General features: G+C 43.4%; 1 protein-coding gene across 3 annotated transcripts in view; it reads right to left on the bottom strand.

The window, feature by feature from the left end:
• STARD13 (StAR related lipid transfer domain containing 13) overlaps nt 1-22,653 on the bottom strand; it is a 507,124-nt gene that overhangs the window by 10,238 nt on the left and 474,233 nt on the right. For all 3 annotated transcript variants that reach the window (XM_065403676.1, XM_065403692.1, XM_065403684.1), the window contains 5 exons: nt 14,617-15,998; nt 12,633-12,806; nt 8,985-9,144; nt 4,997-5,195; nt 761-968 (listed from right to left, as the gene is read on the bottom strand). In XM_065403676.1, the coding sequence (XP_065259748.1) occupies nt 761-968; nt 4,997-5,195; nt 8,985-9,144; nt 12,633-12,806; nt 14,617-15,998 (2,123 nt within the window). The remainder of the gene's footprint in view (nt 1-760; nt 969-4,996; nt 5,196-8,984; nt 9,145-12,632; nt 12,807-14,616; nt 15,999-22,653) is intronic.

Genomic DNA, 22,653 nt, shown 5'->3' with positions numbered 1-22,653 from the left:
GATGGGAAGGGAATGCAGAGGGGACATTTAGATGGGCCACCAATGTTTGGATGGATCTAAGCCCTGTTTAATCTATATTCACCATGTTATGAACCACAGGAACATGGCCTGAAATGAGCTCAATTTTCCAGTTAGCAGAATGCTACTCAAGTATACACAAAGCGAGTCATTGGCAGAGCTGAGATTACAACACAAGCGTTTCGTGCTTACCCCTCCTTCCCATGATGCCTCTTTAATAATGATGTGGGTGAAGTTTGGGGTTGCACAGGATTTAAGACAGAACACACCCATTGACTTTGACAGGAATTGTGTGCCTGCAACCTTGTACCATGCACTGAAAATGTGCTTGTTAAAAACCATGCCCACAAAACTGTGGACCTATCTTCTCCACACTGAAGTCAATGGCAAAAGTCCCATTGACTCCAATGGCAGCAGAATCAGGCTCGGTGCCTTCAAAAGCCAAAACTACCCCTACAAAACATACTCACACACCCACTGAATTTAGTGATGAAAATGGGCATTTACTTGTGCAAGAATTAAATGACTTTCTCTGTGTGTAAATGCCCTTTTGGCTCTGTAATGCCTTCTCAAAGAATGCATGCCCAAATCTTGGGGTGCGATAGTCAACAGTCGCCTTTGAAAATCTGATCCCAAATGTTGGTCTAAACATCAAAAGTATCGTGCTAATACAATATTATTTAAGTTTTAAACTCCAGCCCTTTCTGTAAAAGATAAGGGGACAGCCCAGACAATTACTTACCTTGGTGAGCTTTCCTTCTTTAATATATTAAGGTGGAAAAGGGAAGGGGCCAGACACACAGCTACATTCATCGGAGTCATTTGATTCTCTTCTACAGAGGCGACGTCACTCAGGAAACACAGCAGAGTCTGCAAAACCTCCCTGTTTTCGTCTGACATCAACATGATGGCTGCCTGCAAGGCCTGAAGTCTCTGCTCTTTGGGAACATCTGAGGAAAAGCAAGTGTCATTCAATGGGGTTAATCATAACATCATGTAAAGACACTGGAACATGATAAAGTGAACACAGAAACTCACACTGTGGTGACTACTTTTTTTGGAGGGGGAAAACACCTTGTAAATGTCAGACTATGAAAACCTGAGCTTTTCTTTCTTACATATTCCGAGCTTGCTCGCTCCTACTCTTCCATGTTTTGGAAAGTGAATACCTACCTGTACTAAAGAGGACTGAGTCCGAACTTTTAAGTGCTATTATATTTTTTATCTTTCCATAGTGCATAGCCTGTCTAGCCTATTTTACTACCCTTCTCTGTCCCCGAGGAGGTGGGTCTCTAAGAAGGAGACCGTACTTCATTTAGAGTTTATGATGTGAGAACAGTACTTAGTGCCATAGCATTAAATGCTATTTTCTATGCTTTTTCTGCCCTTGGGAGAGCAGTTCAAAAAGCATTAGGAATGCTTGGGGAAATGCTTGCACTTATGTCCTGACCCTAGGAAGAGTTTAATGAAAGTAGTAATGGATATGCTTGAATAGCATCTTGGACAGAATTATTTCTAAAGCTACCATAAGTTTCCTCAGGTTGGATTAAGAGAACTCCTCTGGGTGTTTAATACATTATATATAACCCTACGAAAGAAGAGCAAAGCCTGAGTTACCATTGATGTGACAGCAAGCTATTAAGTTCTGTCTCTTGGAAAGCTCATGCAACCACTTTATTTTAAAAGGTTTCAGACAAAAAATGGCAAATTGACATAGTACAACCCTGACTTTCTAGAGGTGGCAAGGGACACAGGAAACCTTCAGAAAACTCAGAGGAATCTTTGGTAAGTCTGTGCAATGTGTCCCTCATCCCTCCCTCCATTGGATTCTGGCACATAATGAAGAATACAATACAACCTTGAGGGACGCCACTTCAGTTAACTGGGCGTTTTGGTTAGCAGAGTAACATAAACCACTGCTATGCCAAGTGTAGGGTAACTGAGCACAATCTGAACTGTGATATTCCCATCCCCCTGCAATCACAGAAATCAACCATTCTGGATATATCAACAGTGTCCCAGCTCCTCAAGTTCTTGCCAGTATGTCATGGGGAAAAGAATCCTTCCCAACCCCAATTTTGGTGATTAAGTAAACTACATGCATATGAACAAAAATTTCCAAAGTTAAGTATCTATCTAACCCAGGGGTGGGCAAACTTTTTGGCCTGAGGGCCACATCTGGGTATGGAAATTGTATGGCGGGCCATGAATGCTCATGAAATTGGGGGTTGGGGTGCGGGAGGGGATGAGGGCTCCAGCTAGGGGTGCAGGCTCTGTGGTGAGGCCAGAAATGAGGCGTTCAGGGTGCGGGAGGGGGCTCCGGGCTGGGGGTTGGGATGTGGGAAGGATGAGAGCTCTGGCTGGAGGTGTGGGCTCTGGGGTGGGGCCAGGGATGAGGGGTTTGAGGTGCAAGAGGAGGCTGGGGGGTGGTGGTGGAGCAGAGGAGTTTGGCGTATGGGAAGGGGCTCCGGGCTGAGGCAGGGGGTTATGGTGTGGGAGGGGGTATGGGCTATGGGCTAGGGGTGCAGGTTCCAGGGTGGGGCTGGGGATGAGGGGTTTGGGGTGCAGGAGGGGGCTCCAGGCTGGGGCAGGGGGTTGGGGTGTGGGGGAGGAGGCTCCGGGCTGGGGGGTTCAGAGTACAGGAGGTGGCTCTGGGCTGGGGCAAGGGGTTGGGGTGCGGGTTGGTGGTGGTGAGGGCTCCAGCTGGGGGTGCAGACTCTGGGCTGGGGATGAGAGGGTTGGGGTGCAGGAGGGTGGCAGGGGGACAGGCTCCGGCCGGCACTTACCTCTAGCAGCTCCTGGAAGCAGTGGTATGTCTCCCCTCCGGCTCCTACGTGGAGGTGTGGCCAGGTGGCTCTGCATGCTGCCCCGTCTGCAGGCGCCGCCCCTGCAGCTCCCATTGGCCACAGTTCCCGGCCAATGGGAGTTGTGGAGCTGGCGCTTGGGGTAGGGGCAGCACACGGAGCCCCCTGGCTGCCCCTACACGTAGGAGACAGAGGTGGGACATGCCACTGCTTCCGGGAGCCAAGCAGAGCTACGGCACGTGCAGAGCGGGGCAAGCCCCCGACCCCGCTCCCCAGTGGGAGCTCAAGGGCCGGTTTAAAAGGTCTGATGGGCCAGACACAGCCCGTGGACCGTAGTTTGCCTACCCTGATTTAACCCCACACTTTATGAGATACCACAGGTACTCAAGTAACTGTTCATTTTTATTTATTTTTTTGATCCGGAAAGAGTGGTTCTTCCAGTACTACCTGAAGCAGAGAAATATAAATGTTGTTGAATGTATGGAGGAAAAAATCCTACATGTTTTTAATCTAAACTTTGTTTCTCAATATGTAGGAAAGCCCACCTGTTTCCCTGTTACTGCTTTATTTTAAACAGATCCATACTGAAGTCCTTAAAGTTACTCACACAGTGCAAAGAAATCCTTCCTAGAGCCATTTCTTCTTCTCCCAGCAGTACAGGCTTAATCTCTTTAGCCTTACTATGCCTGGAATTCATTTATTCCCTATATATACTGTACATCGAGGCTTTACTATCATTTTCATAAATGACATTTTCCTAACCAAAAGAATATGGTAAAAGGCTGATCCATAAAGTGGAATATCACAATTTCCTTCTTTAAATCTTTTCTCTATGTGCTGTACTAGAGTATTACGGGGCCAGCTTTAGTTATAAATAAAATACATCTGACTTCCCCAAAACAGAAGCTCCTACAAGGCCTAGCAACATCCTAAAAGGAGATTTTTTTAAATTGGTTTTGTAGTTTTATATGAGCTTCCACACTCTGAAACCATATGTGCTTTTTAGAGACGTGGGCATTTAGATATGACAGTTGGCTGGCCTTCCCTCCTGTGTTAACACAGGAGCATTCCCAGTTTTCATCAAACAATGGCTAGAACACATACTTTTATTAAGGAGTCATGTGAGAACATAAAATATGGCCCTGGAATTAGATATATCCTGTACTTAGCCTGCTATTTTGGTGATGCAAGTAATTATGGGAGCAATTTTATTGGTGCAAATAATTACAGGTGCTTTTTATAAAGTGCTATGAAATGTGCCTGAAGTTCAGTGTGACCCTGCAGCTTCTGGGAATGAAAGCAGAAAGAGGAAGTATGGGTCAACAATTAGGTCACTAGTCTAGGCTCATATGGTATTTTAAAATGGTTTCTCTCTTATCAGTATCGCCTGTAATTCCTACAACAGAACATTTTAAGTTGTTAATTTACTTTTCACTATTTCCATTGTTTACTTTTGGCTCCTCCCCTAATTTGGACAATTAGACTAGAATTGTCAGTTTCACTTTCTGGCTCACATGCACTGACATCTTTCTGATGTGTTTGAGGTTCAGACATTGCTGAGGAATGAAATTAAAAGAAAAAACCCTTAAGCTTTTCTTCCCCTATTAGATCTCTTAACAGGACTTAAGTTTGTGATCTAAACTATGATACTAGAGTACATATAAATGTTAGTAGATATAATGAAAATGCAAACCCTCAAAAGCTATATCCTCATGAAAATTCATTTCATGTTAATATTCTCATTTTGAAGGCCAAGCCGCCATCCTCTCCACATTCAAAAGACTTTTACCAAGATGAAGTGAGTCAATAATTTTTTTTAAAAATATGATATTATAATATAAACTGTTTCAGGTTATTTCCTCCTTTGGCTTTCCCTGTGCATCTCATCTTCTCTGTGTGCTTCTTTTTGATTGGAAGGGTGAGATTTTCAAAGCTGCATGTGGGATTTGGACACCCAATTTTCATGACAGTTAAGGGAGCTGCATGCCCAAATCCCATTAGGTAGCTTTGAAAATCTCAGCCAAAGCCTCTAGTAGCAGGGACTGTCTTTATTTTGTGCTGTGTACAGCACCAATCATATTTTGCCTGAGCCAAAGCCCTTTGAAGTTAGTTGAATGAATCAGGCCCATGGTTGACACTTCGGTAACATTCAGAATAACCACCATTTTACTTACGTTGATAGATATGGAGGAAGGTTTCTCCTAGCTTACTGGTGAGAAGAGGTTCTGGCAAGTCCCTGAAAAACTGCTTTACCATATCTGCCACGTCGTAGGCTGATTGGTCTTCATAGCTGACGTTCTCAGGGGAGCTCTCGTTCATCTGACGGAGGGCCTGGATTCGGGACTTCACTCCTGATTTTCGAAACAGACCCACCTAAACCAGGAGCCACGTTGGGTTGGTTAAACAGCCATTTCTTTCAAGTATTTCTTACAAGAGGCTTTGCTTACTGAGGAAGTTGTGTTACTTGTTTTACTATTGTAGATAACAACAAGATTTCATGCAACTGCAAGATTCTTACATTAATGGAAATGCCAGTAGATTTGTTCACAAGAGAAATCATAAGCAGCTACATACTCTTGCTGTAGGACTATAACACCTAATAATTCTTCCCTATTATACCAAATCGCACACCAAAAGGTCAGAAGGTATGTGGGTATGACATTGCCTAAAAATTATGACCCAGTTCCTTAGCTGGCGTAAATCGGCATATCTAGTTGACTTTAATGGAGATACACTGATTTACCCCTGCTGAGAATCTGGCTTATCATGTCTATCTATTTTGAAGATTAACAAGACAACAGGATCCTCAGCTAAGTAATATACTACGTGTCAAGAGACTGGGACATCCTGGTAGGATTAACACCAAGATGCTAAATCTATTTTTCCCCTTCCTGTTCTCTGCTCCCCGAAGTTTCCTCAAATTCCACTGAAAAACCTAGTAGTTACAAAGCAGCAGAGCCGACGGGGGGGGGGGGGGGGAGAAGCCAGTACAAATTACCGGGGCCCAGCGGTCCGAAAGGGGGTCCGGGGCCCGGCTTCCCCCCATCTCATCAGCCCTGTTTAGCTAGTCCGCCCTTGCTGGGGGGCCCGAAAATTTTTTTTCACCGGGGCCTGAACCTGCTCTCAGCGGCCCTGCAAAGCAGAGGCCGCAGAGGGATTATTTGTGTAGAGACACTAAGATACATTTTTATCTTGTTTGTTTTCTATTCTGAAGGAAGTGGTAATTCTTAAAATGAGCGCTGTTAGTGCCTTCACAGCAGTGCTGTCCTTTTACAGTAGTTCTCGGAAGTGGAATTCCCCTGCGGTGAATTCCTGAGCATGAACCACATATTTATTCCCAAGTGAATTTCTGTTGTTCCATTTGGGAAGTATTCCTGTTGTTTTTCTTCAGTTTATAGGAGAAGAGGTGAAATACTGAGAAAATCTATAAAAAGAATAAAGTGGGCATATTTTGGGCTTTAAATTATAAAGCTTGCTTCCTCTTTGCCTGTTGTGTATAGGTAGTTATTTGTCTTGTTAACTTGGAGTCAAGGTTACTGGACTGCATATCCCACCAACTCCAACCATGAAAGGAACTAAATATGCAGTTCAGTCATGCAACATCCTCTGCTCAACTTTGCAGCCTCCATTCTAAGGCCCATGTAGCTCCATCCTCATCCTGAACAAATAATGGATGCTCTTGAAGTCCTTCCATGTTCAATGGTCATATACTGAAATGTTTTGATAATTAATATAGAGATGATGTGGCTTTCATAAATTAAACTGTACGTAGTTCTGTGCATGCTGTGTATTAGTTTGCTAGTGGAATACAGTGTCAGATTGCAAATAGCGGCTTTGAGATTTTTCTGTTATGTCTAGGACAAGTTATATAAGTGAGTTATGTCTGTGATGTTTGCAATCTAAAGTAATATGTAGAAATTACAGAACTGAAATCTACATTGTGTGCACATTGGTGGATTATGTTTATATTCAGAGGTAAAGCTGCCCTTAGATCTGACAATGAAATACAAGGAAGCGTCTGGCTCTTTTCATCTGGATTGTCCATCATTTCTTCTCTCCCTTTTGAATGCTCCCCCAGCCTGGTATATTGAATACACTAGACTCATGGCCACAATTGTTTCTGTTCAAAGTATAAAACTCTGGAGCGTGCTGGACAAATGTGAAGCAAAACATCTGTGTTTGGGGCAAAGGCTCCTTGCTGGCATAAACAACCTTTAAAAATTCACAGTTACGCTAGAATCAGAGGTCAGACATCAAATTTCATCAAAACAATCTCCTGGTGCCTGACATCCAGTTACTGCTAATCTCTACTATTGTGTAATGACGTTATTCCTATTTCCCTTTCTTTGGAAAAATGCTCAATTCATCAAGAGGGGGTAGTTCTTGGTTTCATAAAAGCAGGTGTTTCAGGATCTCTTCCACAGTATTAGAGATGTATCCTGTAACTACAAGAGATCCATAAACACACAGACACCAACGGATTTACACCAGAGATTAATTTATCCCACTCTCTTTATTTTCTTCGTGTGCTGTGGATAGTCTATTCTGCAAGTGCACAGTTGATGTAGGATAGAAATAAAAGCTCAGCCAACAAAGAAAGATACAGAGACTTCTCTTTGTCAGGGTTGTATGTGAATAATCATGTTCAATCCTTAATGGCCTGAATTTCCTTACTTCATCTCAGAACAGTCATAACTATCTCAAGTGCCCATGGCCATACTTTACAATTTATATATATATATATATAAACAACTGCAACTCTGTTAAGTACGTACAGTGGCAGACCCAGACGCGCAGGGCTCTAGGCTAGCTCCCTACTTGCATTGTACAGGGAGGTGCTGGAAGCTGCTTAGGTCTCTAACGAAGCCAATGGCCAGGCATTAGCTGATTCTGAATTAGATGGGATAAGGAGAGGAGGTGTCAAGTGCAGAAGCTGAATTAACTGAACATTTGAAATCCTATATCTGGGTTTGGGCGAAAGTCTCTGCACAAATATGTTTTTAAATGTTCACAGTCTGGAAGCACTTTGACGTTAAACCCTTCCCTCTACCTTTACCTTTTATTTAATATTTCCTCAATTCTACCATTAGGAGAGCGGAGCTGGCTTTCTCCTATTGCTCTGACACCTTCCAGTGGCCTCTTGAAGCAGAGACTTGTCCGTGTCACAAGAGATGCTGTTCCTGGCTGGCTGGATTCTCTCTGTTGCTTTTTCTTTTTCTGGTGTCTGTCCTGTTTTTCTTTGTTTTCTACTTTCTTCCCCCATTACTCCTCATTTCTCCCTATTGTCTCTGTTCTATTTTGTTCTCTGTTCCCTTTCCTTTCCCTTCCATCTGTCCTCCTTTTCGCTCTCCTATACACATTTCCATTCCCCCAACTCCACTACTTAATCCACCTGCTTCACCTCCTTGCTCTCTGCTTCCCAATTCTTTCACTCTCACTATACAAGCCCAGATACCATGGTGATGGGCACTGAATGAGAACTTAGCTACACCGAGTTGTGGAATGATTTCCTCCCTGCCCCTTCTTATCTTCCCATTTCTGCCCACAGTGCTGAAACTCTCATTAGGCCATTCCCACAGCATCAGATCCACTCCTGCAGCGAGCACAATGTCACAAGCAGAGCAAGGAACAGAAACTCTGGAAAATTCAGAAGTGGGCCTTGGGGCATGTGGGAAACATGCTGCTCCAATGTTAAAGCTGGGCAAGCATTGTTGCAATGCAGAACAAAATGTCAACTTGCTGTCTGAGCTCTCTGGCCACAATATATGCTGTAAGCATGTATCATAGAATCATAGAAGATTAGGGTTGGAAGAGACCTCAGGAGGTCATCTAGTCCAATTCCCTGCTATGTATATACATATACATAGAGCTCTATCTTTGGGGGAGGAACAATAAAGATATAATAGCTATGTCCCTTGCACAGTGAGTTAATACAGCAACAAAAGGGGTGTTAGTAATATGTCAGTCATTGTCCAGTGCTACCATAACCTGCATAGTGCTCTAGAATGGTGTGACGTTGATGTGAGCTGGCAAAGTAAAATGTTTAGACAGTAAAACCATTTCAACTGGCTTGATACATTTTCCAGCCAGTCAGGCTATGCAAGTCACTAGACTGTGGTTTAAAAACCCTTTGAAATTTAGCGAGGAATGTAAAGTCCATACCTGATCTAGACAATTGCTGCGTAAGTAGCGCAGTGCTTGTTGCATGCTCTGTGGAAGGGGTTGCCCCGTCCTCTGGACATGAACTATCAAAGGCACACCAAAGACATTCTTGTCCTTGTAATCAGGAACTTTCATCCTCTTCATGAACTTTGGCACAGACCTGAAATTCACACCGTTAGCATTAAACTGTGAGAGTACTTACATGATCCTACTGTCTAACATTACTGAGGGAAGCCAGTAACTCTGAAGGCAGCCTCTTTGATAAAGACAGCTAAATAAAAGTTTCCTTTCTAATACATGATATATGAATCCTTTAAAGTCTACACATTTTATGGTCTTCTTGAGAGCCTTTACCAGCAGATTGCCTGTGGCTGTATGCTTGCCTTCAAAATGTCTGGCACAGATGGGCATGAGCAGCACGACAAAACATAGTGGAAGATGTATCTAAAAGAGCGCAAGTTCATTTCTTTAATGGGTCCAATGATTTCTATGATATCAGCTTTGTGATTTAGCATTTCTGCTGTCCAGTAATTTACAGTAATAAATTACATTGAGAAATCATTATGTGGCAAATGCATCCTTGATGTAACTCAATTGATTTCTGATCAAGCAGATTAACTAAACTTGGTGAACTTTCTTTCTCCCATAAATGATGGTGGAAAAGAGACCAAGAGCCCAGATTCCCTTTTGTGGGAATCTTGGCTTCAGCAGTTTTAAAACATGGATGAACATGGCCGGAGGTTTCGTAGTTTGTGTGAGAAGGAGTTAACATTTGAATCTAAATGACCCACTGGAGGAGTATGGAAAACAACACCACAACTACTTGTAATTCCAATTGTCTATAGTGCTGAGCATGAAAACGTAGGCCCAGATCCACAAAGGAACTTAGGTGTTGTGATACTCAGTAACCCAACGCCTAACTTTTAGCTACCTAGAAAATCACACGAACACCAATGAGATCCGCAAAGCCTAAGGCAGGTGCCTGGGCTCCCTATGCAATGAATGGGGAGAGAGAAGTGCCTAACAATGCAATCCACAAAAGCCAGCATGTTAGGTGGGGTGCCACCTTGATGCCAACCACAGGGGTGTGTTTTAAGCCCCCTTCCCCATAGATAGATGCCTAACTCTGGGTTGCAGGGAGACTCTATCTCTGCTTGCGATAGCCAGGAACACTTCTCCTGGAGTCAGGAGGCTTAGGCACCTAAGTCATTCCTTGTGAAAATGAGCGAGGCAGGTGCCTAACTTCACGCAAAATGGCTGGAGGAGGAGGTGCCAAGTGATTAGAGCATTCCTGGGATGTGGGAGACCCCATCCCAAATCTTTTCTCCGTCAGGAAGAGGTGGGAATTGAACCTGGGTGAGTGCTTTAACCACTGGGCTAAAGATTATAAGGTGGGTGCTACCAGCACCACATTCTCATCCTCCTCCAGACAGATTTGGAATGGGAGCTGATCCAGTAGATGGCCTCTACTGCATTGGGCTCCATGAGTGAGATAGACGCTCCTTGCCATATCTTTGTGGATTGCTCTGAGGCTGGGAGACAGGTATACGGTGCCTAGAGTGAGGTAGCAACATGCATGCTCTGAAGCAGAAACTTAGCATTCTAGGGAGCCTTTGCAGCAAAAATTTAGGCACTGAGTAAGTTTACGCATCTACCGGGTTAAGCAGCAGCTGAGCAGGATTTTTGTGAATTGCAGCGGGGCCTAAAAATGGGACTTAGGTGCCTAAACCTGGGTTTTAAACAGCTGAGTATCTTTGTGGATCTGGGCCTTACAGATCAACTATGTGATCACTGAAAATATTTGTCAGGAGAGAGAGCTACTTTGCGCAAATCAGCAAGTTCCGGAAACTGCCGAGTTCTAATCACAGCTCTGACACCGAGTCTCCTTCTGTGGCCCTGAGTAAGTCCCTTAGGGCTAGATTCCCAAAGGAGAATTAGTCGTTGCAATGCCAAGCGTTTCAGTGCCCAACTTTTAGGTACCCTGCCACCTTGTGGAATTCACAGCTGAGTTAGGTGTCACGGCTCCTTATACAAGGCATGGGGAGAGTTAGGATCCTAAGAACGGGATTCGCAAAAGCCAGCACGCTCAACAGGGAGTTCCCTAAACCAACCAATAGCATGTGCTGACCAGAGGGGTATATCCTAAACCCCATGCCTCTCAGAGAGTTAGTGTCTAACTCTGGGCTGGAGGGAGGGAGCTATCTTTGCTTGGGATCAACAGCCATAAACCCTCTCCTGGAGGGTTCTTTCAAGAAAGATGCCTAACTCGCCATAAAATGGCTGGAGGAAGAGCCCTTAACCTTTAACCCATTAGGGCACTCAGCTGGGATGTGGGAGACTCCTCCCTCTGCCTGAGGGAATGAGATTTGAACAGGGGTTTTTCACCTCTCAGTGGATGCCCTAACCATTGGACTACAGAATCATTCACTCACCCACTGGCCCACTGAATATTTATGTATTTGTACACAGTGGAACAGCTTCAACAGGAGAGATTGAGAAAGAGCCCTACATCAGGATCCCCCAGAGCCCACTGGCTAGCACACTTACCGGAGAGGCAGGAGAACCAAGTGCACCTCTCTTCTCCCCATCATGCAGAGGGGGGAATAGAAACAGGGTCTCCCACATCTCAGCTGAGTTCCCTGACCAGTGGGATACATTTTATAAAAGAGGCTGCTGCCTCCCTGCCTCTTGCTGTCTGTTTTGTGTGACATTAGACAGACCTTGAGAACAGCTACTGGATTGGGCCCCACAGCTGAGCTAGGCCAAGAAATGCCTAGTTGCAGCATCCCACTAGGATTTAGGCACCGTGGCATCTAGACTAAGGCAGCTGTGTGCATGCCCAGAACCAGAAACGTAGGCAGCTAGGGGACTTTTAATGGTGGAAATTGAGATGCCAATGACCTTTAGGCTCCTCCAGGGTTAGCCAGCAGTTGAGCAGGGGTTTTGTGAATGCCAGTGGTGCCGACATTTTGGTGTTAGGCACCTAACGTGGGAGGTAAGTCCTTTTGTGACTCTAGCTCCTCACCTCTCATCTCTCTTTCTCCATGTGTGTACCTTTGGAGATACCTTAATTATTTTGCCAAGCTCAGAGAGGGAGTTTGTGAGGATTAGTTAATGTTTGTAAAATGCTTTAAAGGTGCAAAGCACTGTCTCACTGTGAAGTATTATTATTATCATTATTGGACTAATGTTTCTGCATATATGGGAGAATAATATTTTCTAGATGACTTCCACCTACCCACTGCTAATCACTCCTTTTTAATATAAAAAACAACAATAAAACAAACTTGTATACTTGATGTACGACCAACAGCTGCTCCTTTCAAACCATAACTTTAGTTTTAGAGAACCTTATTTTAAAATTTCCTCTTTGCAATTATTCATTCCTACTCTTCTTGTTTATTTTTCTGGTACTTGGCTGCTATTAGAGAGAGGGTGGGTTGTCTAGTGGCTAGAGCAGGGAGGTGGATCAGACCTCTTGGGGTCTATTTCTGGCTTTGCCACTGACTCACTGTATAACTACGGACTAAAATGCACTTTCTGATTCTCAGATGAAAGGGGCTAAGTTAGTGGAATGATAATAATATAATTGGGAGAAACAATTTCCTTCTAAATATATCTGTTTTGTGAGACACATAATGCACTTACCATGTCCAGCCATGTTTGTTTGACATGCAGTATTTTTCCATGATGGCCGTAAGGCGAAGTAAGGAGAATTTTTGCAGTAGATTCAGTTGAGCTGCTGATTGATTACTGAGCTGTAGTGATGCTGTGGAGTGGCTCGGGCCATGAGAGATCTGGAAACTATGCCAGCGTAATCGCCTTCAGCAAAAGAAAGGAGAAAAGGAAAATGAGATTATACGGTGCCACAATTAGGAAAAATGTGATGATATACAGTATTTGTCAATGTTAAATCAGTGATTTCTTGTGAAAAGGACTGTTCTTGGGGACAGAGAATGCAGTGCCTTGCTTCTGTGAGGCTCTAGGAAGCCTGATCCAAGGCCCACTGAAGTTAATGGAAAGAATCCAATTGATTTTAACGAGCTTTGAATCTAACCCAAGATACTTTCTTTATATACTGACTCATTTTATATACTGACTATTGAAGATAACATTTGCATTTCCTTTGCATTTCTTCTTCAAGGTATGAACTTTGGCCCAAATTCTGCAAACATTTAGGCATGCGCTTAATATATGAGTAGTCTCCTTGATTTCTGTGGAATTCAACACAGTAGTAAGCAATATGGCTGGTTGTAAGTAATTGCAGTTTAAGCCCTTTGAATGCACGTCTGGATCTGTGTGCGTTTTTACCCATAGATCAAAATACATAGGGCCAAATTCTGCTCTTGGCTACAGCAGCGTAAATCCAGAGTAATTCAAATGACGGATTTAAGTGATAGCATAAGAGTCCCTCAGAACAGTCAAAGCGCCAAGTTTCTTTCCGTTTGTGAGCAGTTCCCAGGTATACATTCCATAGTCTATAGGGAGTGTGTGGGTATCTTTTCTTTTAAATTCACTTTCCTGCCTCCTGGAGCCTCTCCCACATGATATGTTTTAGTTAGTAACTGTATCCCCTGCTTTGTGGGTTGGACAAAGGCTGCCTAACTGAAGCCATCTTTAACAAAACCTCATGTGCTTGTGGGGTAACCAATGATGCTTTCATGGGCCATGTACAGTGTCACTTGAGTGAGTTTTCAGTGCTAAGAGAACTATACAGAAATGAAAGCAAAGGTAGGTGTGAGAGGGTGCTGTTTGGGTATAAATAAAACTCAAGTATCTCAAAGCTTGATTTTTTGTGTGGTGTCCAGGGCTGTAAAGAACAAACAGGAGATTTCAAAGATTTCTCATGTTAATTGTTGAAAACAAAATAAAAACAATGGAACCTTTGTGGGTGAGCACATGGAAGCAGTTGGCCGCGGAGCGGAGAGTGCACAGCACCATGCCTGGCAGCCACACTCCCATTGCACATTCGGACACCCCCACCCCTGGCAGTGTAGCTTCACAAAGTCCCTTATTCAGGCCTGTGTCTTCAGGGCACAACGGAGCCTCTTCTCTCAAATTCACAAAATTCATTAATAATGCAGAATGGGTCTCCAAACACTCGGTGTCACTTAGGGAGTTCCAACCTAACATTTCCATTAACAAATACACTGGGTGTTAACCAACTATGGGGGGGCTTTGGGGAAACATTGTAAATTTTACATAACAGCACAGGGCCACTTTTTCAAAGCAGACTCTAATCTTGTGCATGAAAATTTGGTGCCTGCCTGGTTGCACAAACTGATGGGCACATTTTAGAGGCCAGTTTGAATATACATCCCATTGTGAATATGACACCATGTTTTTTAACTAAAATACGTTGTGGAAGAAAGCGTGCACTGTAGTTTGCTCTATTACGATGACTCCTCACCTTTTTCATACCAGGGCCCTCTTCTCCTAGAAGTCGCCATTCCATCTAGCTGGGTCCCCCCTCCCAATTTAGCAATATGGGCAAGGCAGGGTGATCATGACCCTTTGACAACTGTTCACAATGCTCAGATAATGTGCCCCTGCTTTATTATATCATTTTTCACAACCTACCCCATTAATAATGAAAAATAGAAGGAATTATTTAAGGAATTATGCTACCAACCTGTTTGGCCTGGTGAGAGATGCCCCTACACCAGAGTCTCTCCTGTCCCTAATACCAGTGGTTTCTGATTCATTGAGGGATGTTCCATCTCTGTCCATATCACTGGGTGTAGTACGACCATCAGAAACAGAGTTCCCTTCAAAGTCTAATGTGATTTGGGTGGGCGACTGGAATGGCAACGATGCAGATTCCCCAACCAATAAATCATTGCTTTGCAGCTCTGGCTGTAAATCCTTTGACCAGTGGTTTACAACCTCTTTAAGTCCATTGACATGCTGCAAAATGTCATCTAAATGAGGGAAAAGGTCATCTTTTTCCAAGTCCAAAAGGTCTCCAGTGCTGGCGTACAAGTGGGAACCTGGCACGTTGTCATAAATGCTAACCCTACTCTCTTTAGGACAGCAAGCCATGAGTCTGGGCTCTTTAGGAGTAGAGCACTTCTGTTTGCCCAAAGAGATGCTGCCTGTCCTCCAGTTTACACTATTACTGTTGTCAGTCGGTGAGAGACTTTCAATGGAAAGTGCCTTTGGAAAAGTTCCAGGTTTGTGGTCCTTGGGAATATGCACAACCAGGTTCTCTTGGGAGTGAAATTCATTTTTACGGTTTTCGTCTACCACTTGTCTCAGGGCTGTTCCAGCAAGAACGTCCAGGTCCTCCAGGTACATACCACCTCGCTTGTTTGTTTCATAACACTTGTGTTCCTTAAAACATGGTGTGCTCATGCCACTGCTGCTGTTTTCTGACTGACTACTGTCACTGCTGGATTTGGCAGAAAAGGAAAGTCCTCTTTTGGCTGCATCTCCATTCACTATCTGCATGCAGTGCATGTCCTTTAAGGATTTTGGCTCATGTTGAAGAACAGGTCCGCTTATCTCTAAGACACCAGGCCTTCCCAAGCCCTTTAGTTTTCCATGTGCACCTCTAGGCTTTAGCGTCTCCATGCGCTTTAGAAAGGTCTTGGCTCTCGTTCGTGTTGGTTTCTCATTCTTAAGGTTACAGGAGTAATTTGTGGTCTCCTTTGGAACCTGGGAGAGAGTACAGTTGACAGGAGTGGTGTAACGTGTAAGTGTGTTTTCTATACTATGCTGTCCCGAGCAGTCACATATCTCCCTGATAGTGCTGTTGATACCAGACTGATGCCGACTGTCACTTCCTCCACTGCTCTCGCTGTGAATAGACGAGACTTCAGGCTCACTCAGATCAGTAAGGACACTTTCACTGCTAGGGGTGTTTTTCATTTTAATGTCCCCTGAAGACCCATGTCTATCTGATCGGTGAAGCAAAGTGTCAATGTCGTCCACCCGAGACCATCTTCTGCTCGTCCTTTGGAAAGTCCATTTATTACTGATGGCACAGAAGTCTTCTTCATCTGAGTCTTCACTCTGGAAAACAGCATGTTACACTTTGTTCAACAGAGAACTTTTCTTTCTTTTTCTGATTACATTGTAACAAACATGAACCCTCTGCTCAGACAGTGAAAGCTACAGATGGCAACGTGGCTCTAGAAGACTAGTCTGTTCTTAGCATAATGGATATCAGCTCTTTTACTGCAGCCTTTCTCATTCCAGAGCAAAGACTCTGCAATTAACATGCTACCATAGAAGGAAAAAGGCCCCGTTCCTGCCTTGTGGAGCTCACGAGTAGACTATGTGCCCATGCAGGGCCTGTTAACTTCAGCAGGGCTTTGAGCAGGCACAAGCAATCTGCCTGCATGCTGCGCAATGCAGGATTGTAGCCTGAGCAGTTCTTTAAGAATATGGGGGGGGGGAGGCGGGGGAGATTTTCAAGGGCACAAATGGCAGACACCTAACTTTCCCTTTCTCACAGCAGTGTTGGATGGATAAATACATTAAAGATTATGAGGTTATGAGATGCTACAGTAATGGGGCAACTCAAGCAAACTATCCCCCATTATATTTCATTTTGCTGTGAGAAGTAAACAGACATTTGCAATCGCAGCCAGAAAACCTAGTTAATCATCTGAATTAACCTGTAGGAAGATTAAGTCTTCAGTTAGATTTGTTCATTTATACACACATACCCCCCAGACAAATATAAACATTTAGAGATAAAATACCAAGCGCCATAAGCTATGGAAACAATGTAGTAATTGAGTGAAATAAAATAAAAAAATCATTAAAATAAAAAGGTCCAAAGGTCAATATGAGATTCTGCTACTCAGTTGTCCCAGACAAAACTGATAAATTGTCAGCTTGCGCCATGCAGTTTTTGTTTAGCTCACTACTCACTAACGAGCTGATCCGAAGCCCACTGAAGTCAATTAGAGTCTTTCCATTGACTTTGAACCAGTCCCGTACCAAGCTATTCCTGTACAGTTGTTTTAAAGTAGAACAAACTAACTTCACCTATATGACATCGAAACAGTCGTCTTATCCTCCCTCATTCCTGAAAGCAGCAGAAAGGCAGTAAAATATGACAGGCTGTCAGACTAAAACAAGGCGTAAACTAAAAAGACTATTTTGGGACTGGAAAATTCTCATTTTAAAAATCTATTCTTAGCAGTATTTTTATACGCCGTTCTGATGGTAAAGTTGTATTATCTCCCACCAGTCTAGAACCTGGCTGCTTAATCTTATTGGAAAATATAAAATAATTTGTAAAATAATCTTAAATAAAACGGAAGTTTGAAAGATGTACATTGTGATGTAATCAGTAAGTGGCAGATCACCCTAAAGCCATATTGTCGTTGTAAGCTTTTGCTAGGTCATCACTTAAAGCTTGACACATCAATTTTAGATCTTGTCCAAACTGTAAAATAAAATAAAATAAAGCTGCTGAACTAGAAAAGCTGTTTTGATTCATTTCTGCATTATGAATAACGAGTAGCACACATTTCTTCTACAGCTGACCCGAGTTCACAGGAGTAACCTCAGTTACTGCAGCTAGGGGCAGCAAACAATTAAGTAGCTAGAGCAGCAGCAGAAAAAGAGCTAGAGACAGCTGGTCCTCCTTTGGTAATCTTTTCTGCAGGGAAAGGGATGGACTGTTTGACAGCTATGCCTTCTGGTTCTGTGTGACAGCTTGTTATTGAAGGGGGAATTCATGGGCAGGAGGACTGAAAACAAGTGAGGCACTTATAAAATCAACCTGTTATGGTCTTACTAGTGCCACAACAGGAATATTTAAAAAAAACATTAGGGTAGAATTTTTAAATATTTTAACCATTATTTTATAAGAACATAAGAATGGCCATACTGGGTCAGACCAAAGGTCCATCCAGTCTTCCAACAGTGGCCAATGCCAGGTGCCCCAGTAGGAATGAACAGAACAGGTAATCATCAAGTGATCCATCCCCTGTCGCCTATTCCCAGTGTAATGCAGACAGACCCCGGTCGTCGGCATTGAACCTGGGACTTCTGGAGCTAAATGCATGAGCCTCTACTGCATGAGCTAAAAGCTAAGCTCTTAGCTAAGGCTATAGCAGACTCATTAATCTCTAAGTGGTCTCGGTGCCACTAGAGGGGACAGAACACCACACCCAGGAGGTGTACGGGTTACACTAGCTTCTGGCAAACAGAGGCTAGAGACACCATCCCTGCCCATCCTGGCTAATAGCCATTCATGGACCTATCCTTCATGAATTTATCTAGTTCTTTTCTGAACCCTCTTATAGTCTTGACCTTCACAACATCCTCTGGCAAAGAGTTTTCCATGGGTTGACTGCATTGTGTGAAGAAATACTTCCTTTTGTTTGTTTTAAACCTGCTGCCTATTAATTTCAATTGGTGACCCCTAGTTCTTGTGTTACGAGAAGGAGTAAATAACACTTCCTTATTTACTTTCTCCACACCAGTCATGATTTTATAGGCCTCTATCATATCATATCCCCCCCTTAGTTGTCTCTTTTCCAAGCTGAAAAGTCCCAATCTTATTAATCTCTCCTCATATGGAAGCCGTTCCATACTCCTAATAATTTTTGTTGCCCTTTTCTGAACCTTTCCCAATTCCAATAGATCTTTTTTGAGATGGGGCGACCACATCTGCATGCAGTATTCAAGATATGGGCATACCATGGATTTATAAAAAGGCAATAGGATATTTTCTGCCTTATTACCTATCCCTTTCTTAATGATTCCCAACATTCTGTTTGCTTTTTTGACTGCCGCTGTGCATTGAGTGATGTTTTCAGAGAACTATCCACAATGACTCCAAGATCTCTTTCTTGAGTGGTAACAGCTAATTTAGACCCCATCATTTTATATGTATAGTTGGGATTATGTTTTCCAGTGTGCATTACTTTGCATTTATCAACATTGAATTTCATCTGCCATTATAAAGCAGTCCACTGCCTAGGTGCTGAGGGGCTGTACCACACAACAATAAAATGGTAAGCTACACTGCAAACATAATACAAGACATTGGGGCAGATCCTCAGCTGGTATAAATTGTGAGAACTCCATTGAAATAATTGGAGCTATGACAATTTACACCAGATGAGGATCTAGTCCCTTTGTCTTAAAACCCAAAGAAATAAAGCTAAAGTGGTGGAAACAACGCGCAAGAAAATTCAGGGAGAGGGGGAGTGTGACGGGAAAGGGCAGTAAATATGAAGCCAACAGTGTTTCTACTTAAAATATCCTTTGGAGGACAAAAGGCTTAAAGATACTTTTAAACAGTGGCTAGAGATGAACCTGAACAGTGGTGGGGAATGAGTTCTACATCCCAGCACAACAGAGCCAGGATTACTTGCTGACTAGAGCTGGTTGGAAAATGGATTTCCCTTCCCCCCCACCCCCCACCCCCCCGGAACTTTGCAGTGAAAATAAGAAAAAGTTTTGTCGTGTTGAAATTTTCCATGGAAAATTGTCAGCTTTCCTTGAAAAATCGAAAACACAAAAATTTTGATTCTGTAATGTCACCTTGGTTCCTCATGAGAGGTGCCTGATACTGTCATTCCCTCCTATAGACTGGGCTCCATGGTTGGATTACATCTCCCACTATGCACCTGCTGAGGGGAAGATGGTGCATCACCGCAGTCACATGAGTTGTTTGGCAGTTGTTGTGCCAAACCCCCTCACACTGTATCAAAAAGACATTCTCTGCGATAATATTTGGAAGGCTCCAAAAGGGATGTTGGAACCCATGAACAGCCTGAATCCCCGAGTGCTCTTGTTAGCTATCAGATTGCCCTGATAACATAGAGATAATCCTCCAAAATGTAATGATGAGTCTCCCAACGAAGATGGCAATTACTGCCAGTTACGATGATATGATGATATTTATATTTGCCCACTAAGAACAGATTTGAGTTCAACAATCTCTATTGACCTAGGGTGAATTCAAATACTGCAATTTTGCAATGAAAGGCTCTGGATCTATTCCCCCTGCCTCAAGTGTAAAATTTAAAAAGAAATCAGTTTGAAATACTGTAGCATCCTGCCTTACTAAAAGCTTACCGCATGTCATGGACTTTTCCAAATAAGATTTCTCATTGTTGTTTACAATGGGGAATAGGAAAGAATTTCTTCCTTCAAAGTTAACTGTCACCATCCCACCAACTTCAGTAATATATGTGGAATTGCCCCAGTGTCGGGACAGAGGGGCATTCCGGGCATTCTCACATATTTTCCTTCTTTTGTTCTATAACATCCACTTGGATTCTCAGCTTCCATTCTGCTGCGGTACCCCATCATGCAATATACTAGTGATGTCCAAGGAGGCGGGTAAATGTCACTTTTACATTCTTGCCTTGTTTTGCAAGATTTTTGAAAAGTATTATTTTATACCCTCTGGAGCCATCTGTGGCTCAGCATCTATTGAGTGTGATCCCCACTGCTCACTCAAACAGGTCTTCTCAAGGCCTCAGAACATTGCTTCTGATCCAATGATCTTCCTCCTCTCACCCAACTTCCGTTCCCACCTCTCAGCATCTCTCTATGTAAACAGTAACAAAGAGCCCGAGGACTCCAACAGGCACGTGTAGGGAGCCCTCTAATATCATTATGCATGGGAAGGAGAGGAGGGGCAGGTTTCATTAAGAGTGACTGGCAGCGTTTGCCAGAGACTCAGGGAGAGCTTTTGATACATAATTAATTCAAATTGGTTAAAAATAGAAAAACCCTGATTAAGGGCATATTTTCCTGAAACCCGAGATAGACACCAACAAAATGCAATAGAGCCGGTTTATTTTGAATGGAATTTTGCCAAATTTTTCTAGCTAGGGCGGGAATCCACATGAATCCACAGCTGCAGAAGGCAGCTAATCCAAAGGCTAATTTTTGTCTGTCCAAATCACTTAAGGGAATATTTTCAGCACAATATATGAAGATTTAGCTGTGCAAATCTCATTGAAGTTAATGGAAACAGAATGACTAAATCCCCCACATGGCAAATGTATCTCTTCGAGTGATGTATGGTTGGGTAGGTGGACGTGGGGAGAGTGAGTGGAACAGGCTTTCACCCAGATTAGCCTTCCCGATAATGCTGTTTGGCAGCTTGCTTAGCTGTGTTTTCATGAATCAGTCAAGCAGCTGCAGACTAGAACTTGCAAAACATTCATGTTGAACCTCTGAACCAGGTAATAGTAGGCTACTTTTGTGTTCCAGTAAGACAGCTTATCGTAAAGGCTATTTGTACAGACAGCATTTAGACCACAGGAACATTTCCCAGATCTATCGTTGTTGAGTGGAGACACAATTGCAAGCTCTTCCATGCATTCTTTTACTGTCCAGTCTCCCTGTCCCCAGTCTCCCACCCAGACCCCAATATTTCTTTGATTCCTAGTCCTCCTCCCCACCCCTCACATTTCTTTGCCCCCACAATTTCCTCTGCTCCAGTCATCCTCCATGCCTGCTGGCCCAACTCTCATTCCTGCCCCTGCACATTCTCCTGTTCCCTCATCCTCTCTTGCTTCATACACCTATGGGGGCAAGAGTTTACACTGAGCGTTGGTTGTCCAGCTTCTGTTGCGCTGAAATGGCGGCTAAATTTACTAGGGCACTTCCACTTGTCAAGGCTGTAGGGAAATAGTGGCCATGCTAAATAAGGGAAGCCTGTGAGTTCAGTTCTATTCAGAACAATGGGGGATGGTGGCTATCTTTAGTAACAGCAAAGATAGTGAGAAAATCCTTATCTCTTCCTGATGTAAAGAGCAGCTTTAAAAAAAAGGCCACCCCCCAAACCACCCACCTAAAATCATGAGGTTTGCAATAATATCACATGAGTGGGGGTCTCTGCGTCTGAAGAGGCAAGGTTGTGGGGGTGGGGAAGGAGAAGGGCCAGTTGTCAAGAAGTGATAGGGGTCAGTTGGCCATTCCTTGAATGTTTTAGGATGAGAGGAGAGAGGTGGGGATTTTAAGTTGACCAAAAAATGAGGACCGAAGGCATCTGCACTGAAACTGGCAGGTTTGGCACAGCCATGAACTGCATCTACACAGATTTTGGTGGTGCAGAAAACCCTACGCTGTGAATAGAACCCTAAATTGTCAATCTCCACTTTCCCTTCTGCTGATCTGGAATGGATGCAGGGAAGAAGGGCAGGAAGTAACATTTCAACAATTTTTAAATAGCATAGCCAATGTTCATCCATGTTTTGCTTTTTCTATTCCCTCTCTTGTTTAAGCCGCAATGTCTTTGATAAAAATAAGAAAAATGAAACCACCTAAAGCAGCTAAATGGTGCAGTGGGCTTAGTGCATTAGGCTTTCACCAATGAGACTTGGGTGTATATTTCAACACTGAAATGAATTTGGATGAGCTGAGTCTCTTCCTATAGCACACAATTGTCCACATCATAAAGCCGCCACACGGTTTGGTGGATTGGCACTCTGTTCTTGAGAGGCCAGAACAGGGATTTAACATGAAGGTTACATGCACTTATCAAAGGCAGGAAAGCCCCCGCAAGTCTGAAGTTGGAAAAAAGGATGGGACCTCACTGGCGTATACACAATTTGGAAGAGAATGGCCAGAAAGGATGCTGGACAGACTGTTTGATGACTATTGCACACAAGAACAATCTGGCATGAATAGAAGGTAAGAAAATGTCTGGACACCTTCTGTCTGAATTCCTTTACACAGA

The sequence above is a fragment of the Emys orbicularis genome, chromosome 1 (genome assembly GCF_028017835.1).
Source record: "Emys orbicularis isolate rEmyOrb1 chromosome 1, rEmyOrb1.hap1, whole genome shotgun sequence".
NCBI lineage: Eukaryota > Metazoa > Chordata > Testudines > Emydidae > Emys > Emys orbicularis.
Note: the sequence above shows the minus strand (reverse complement) of the source record. Positions and strands in the feature narration are given on the sequence as shown.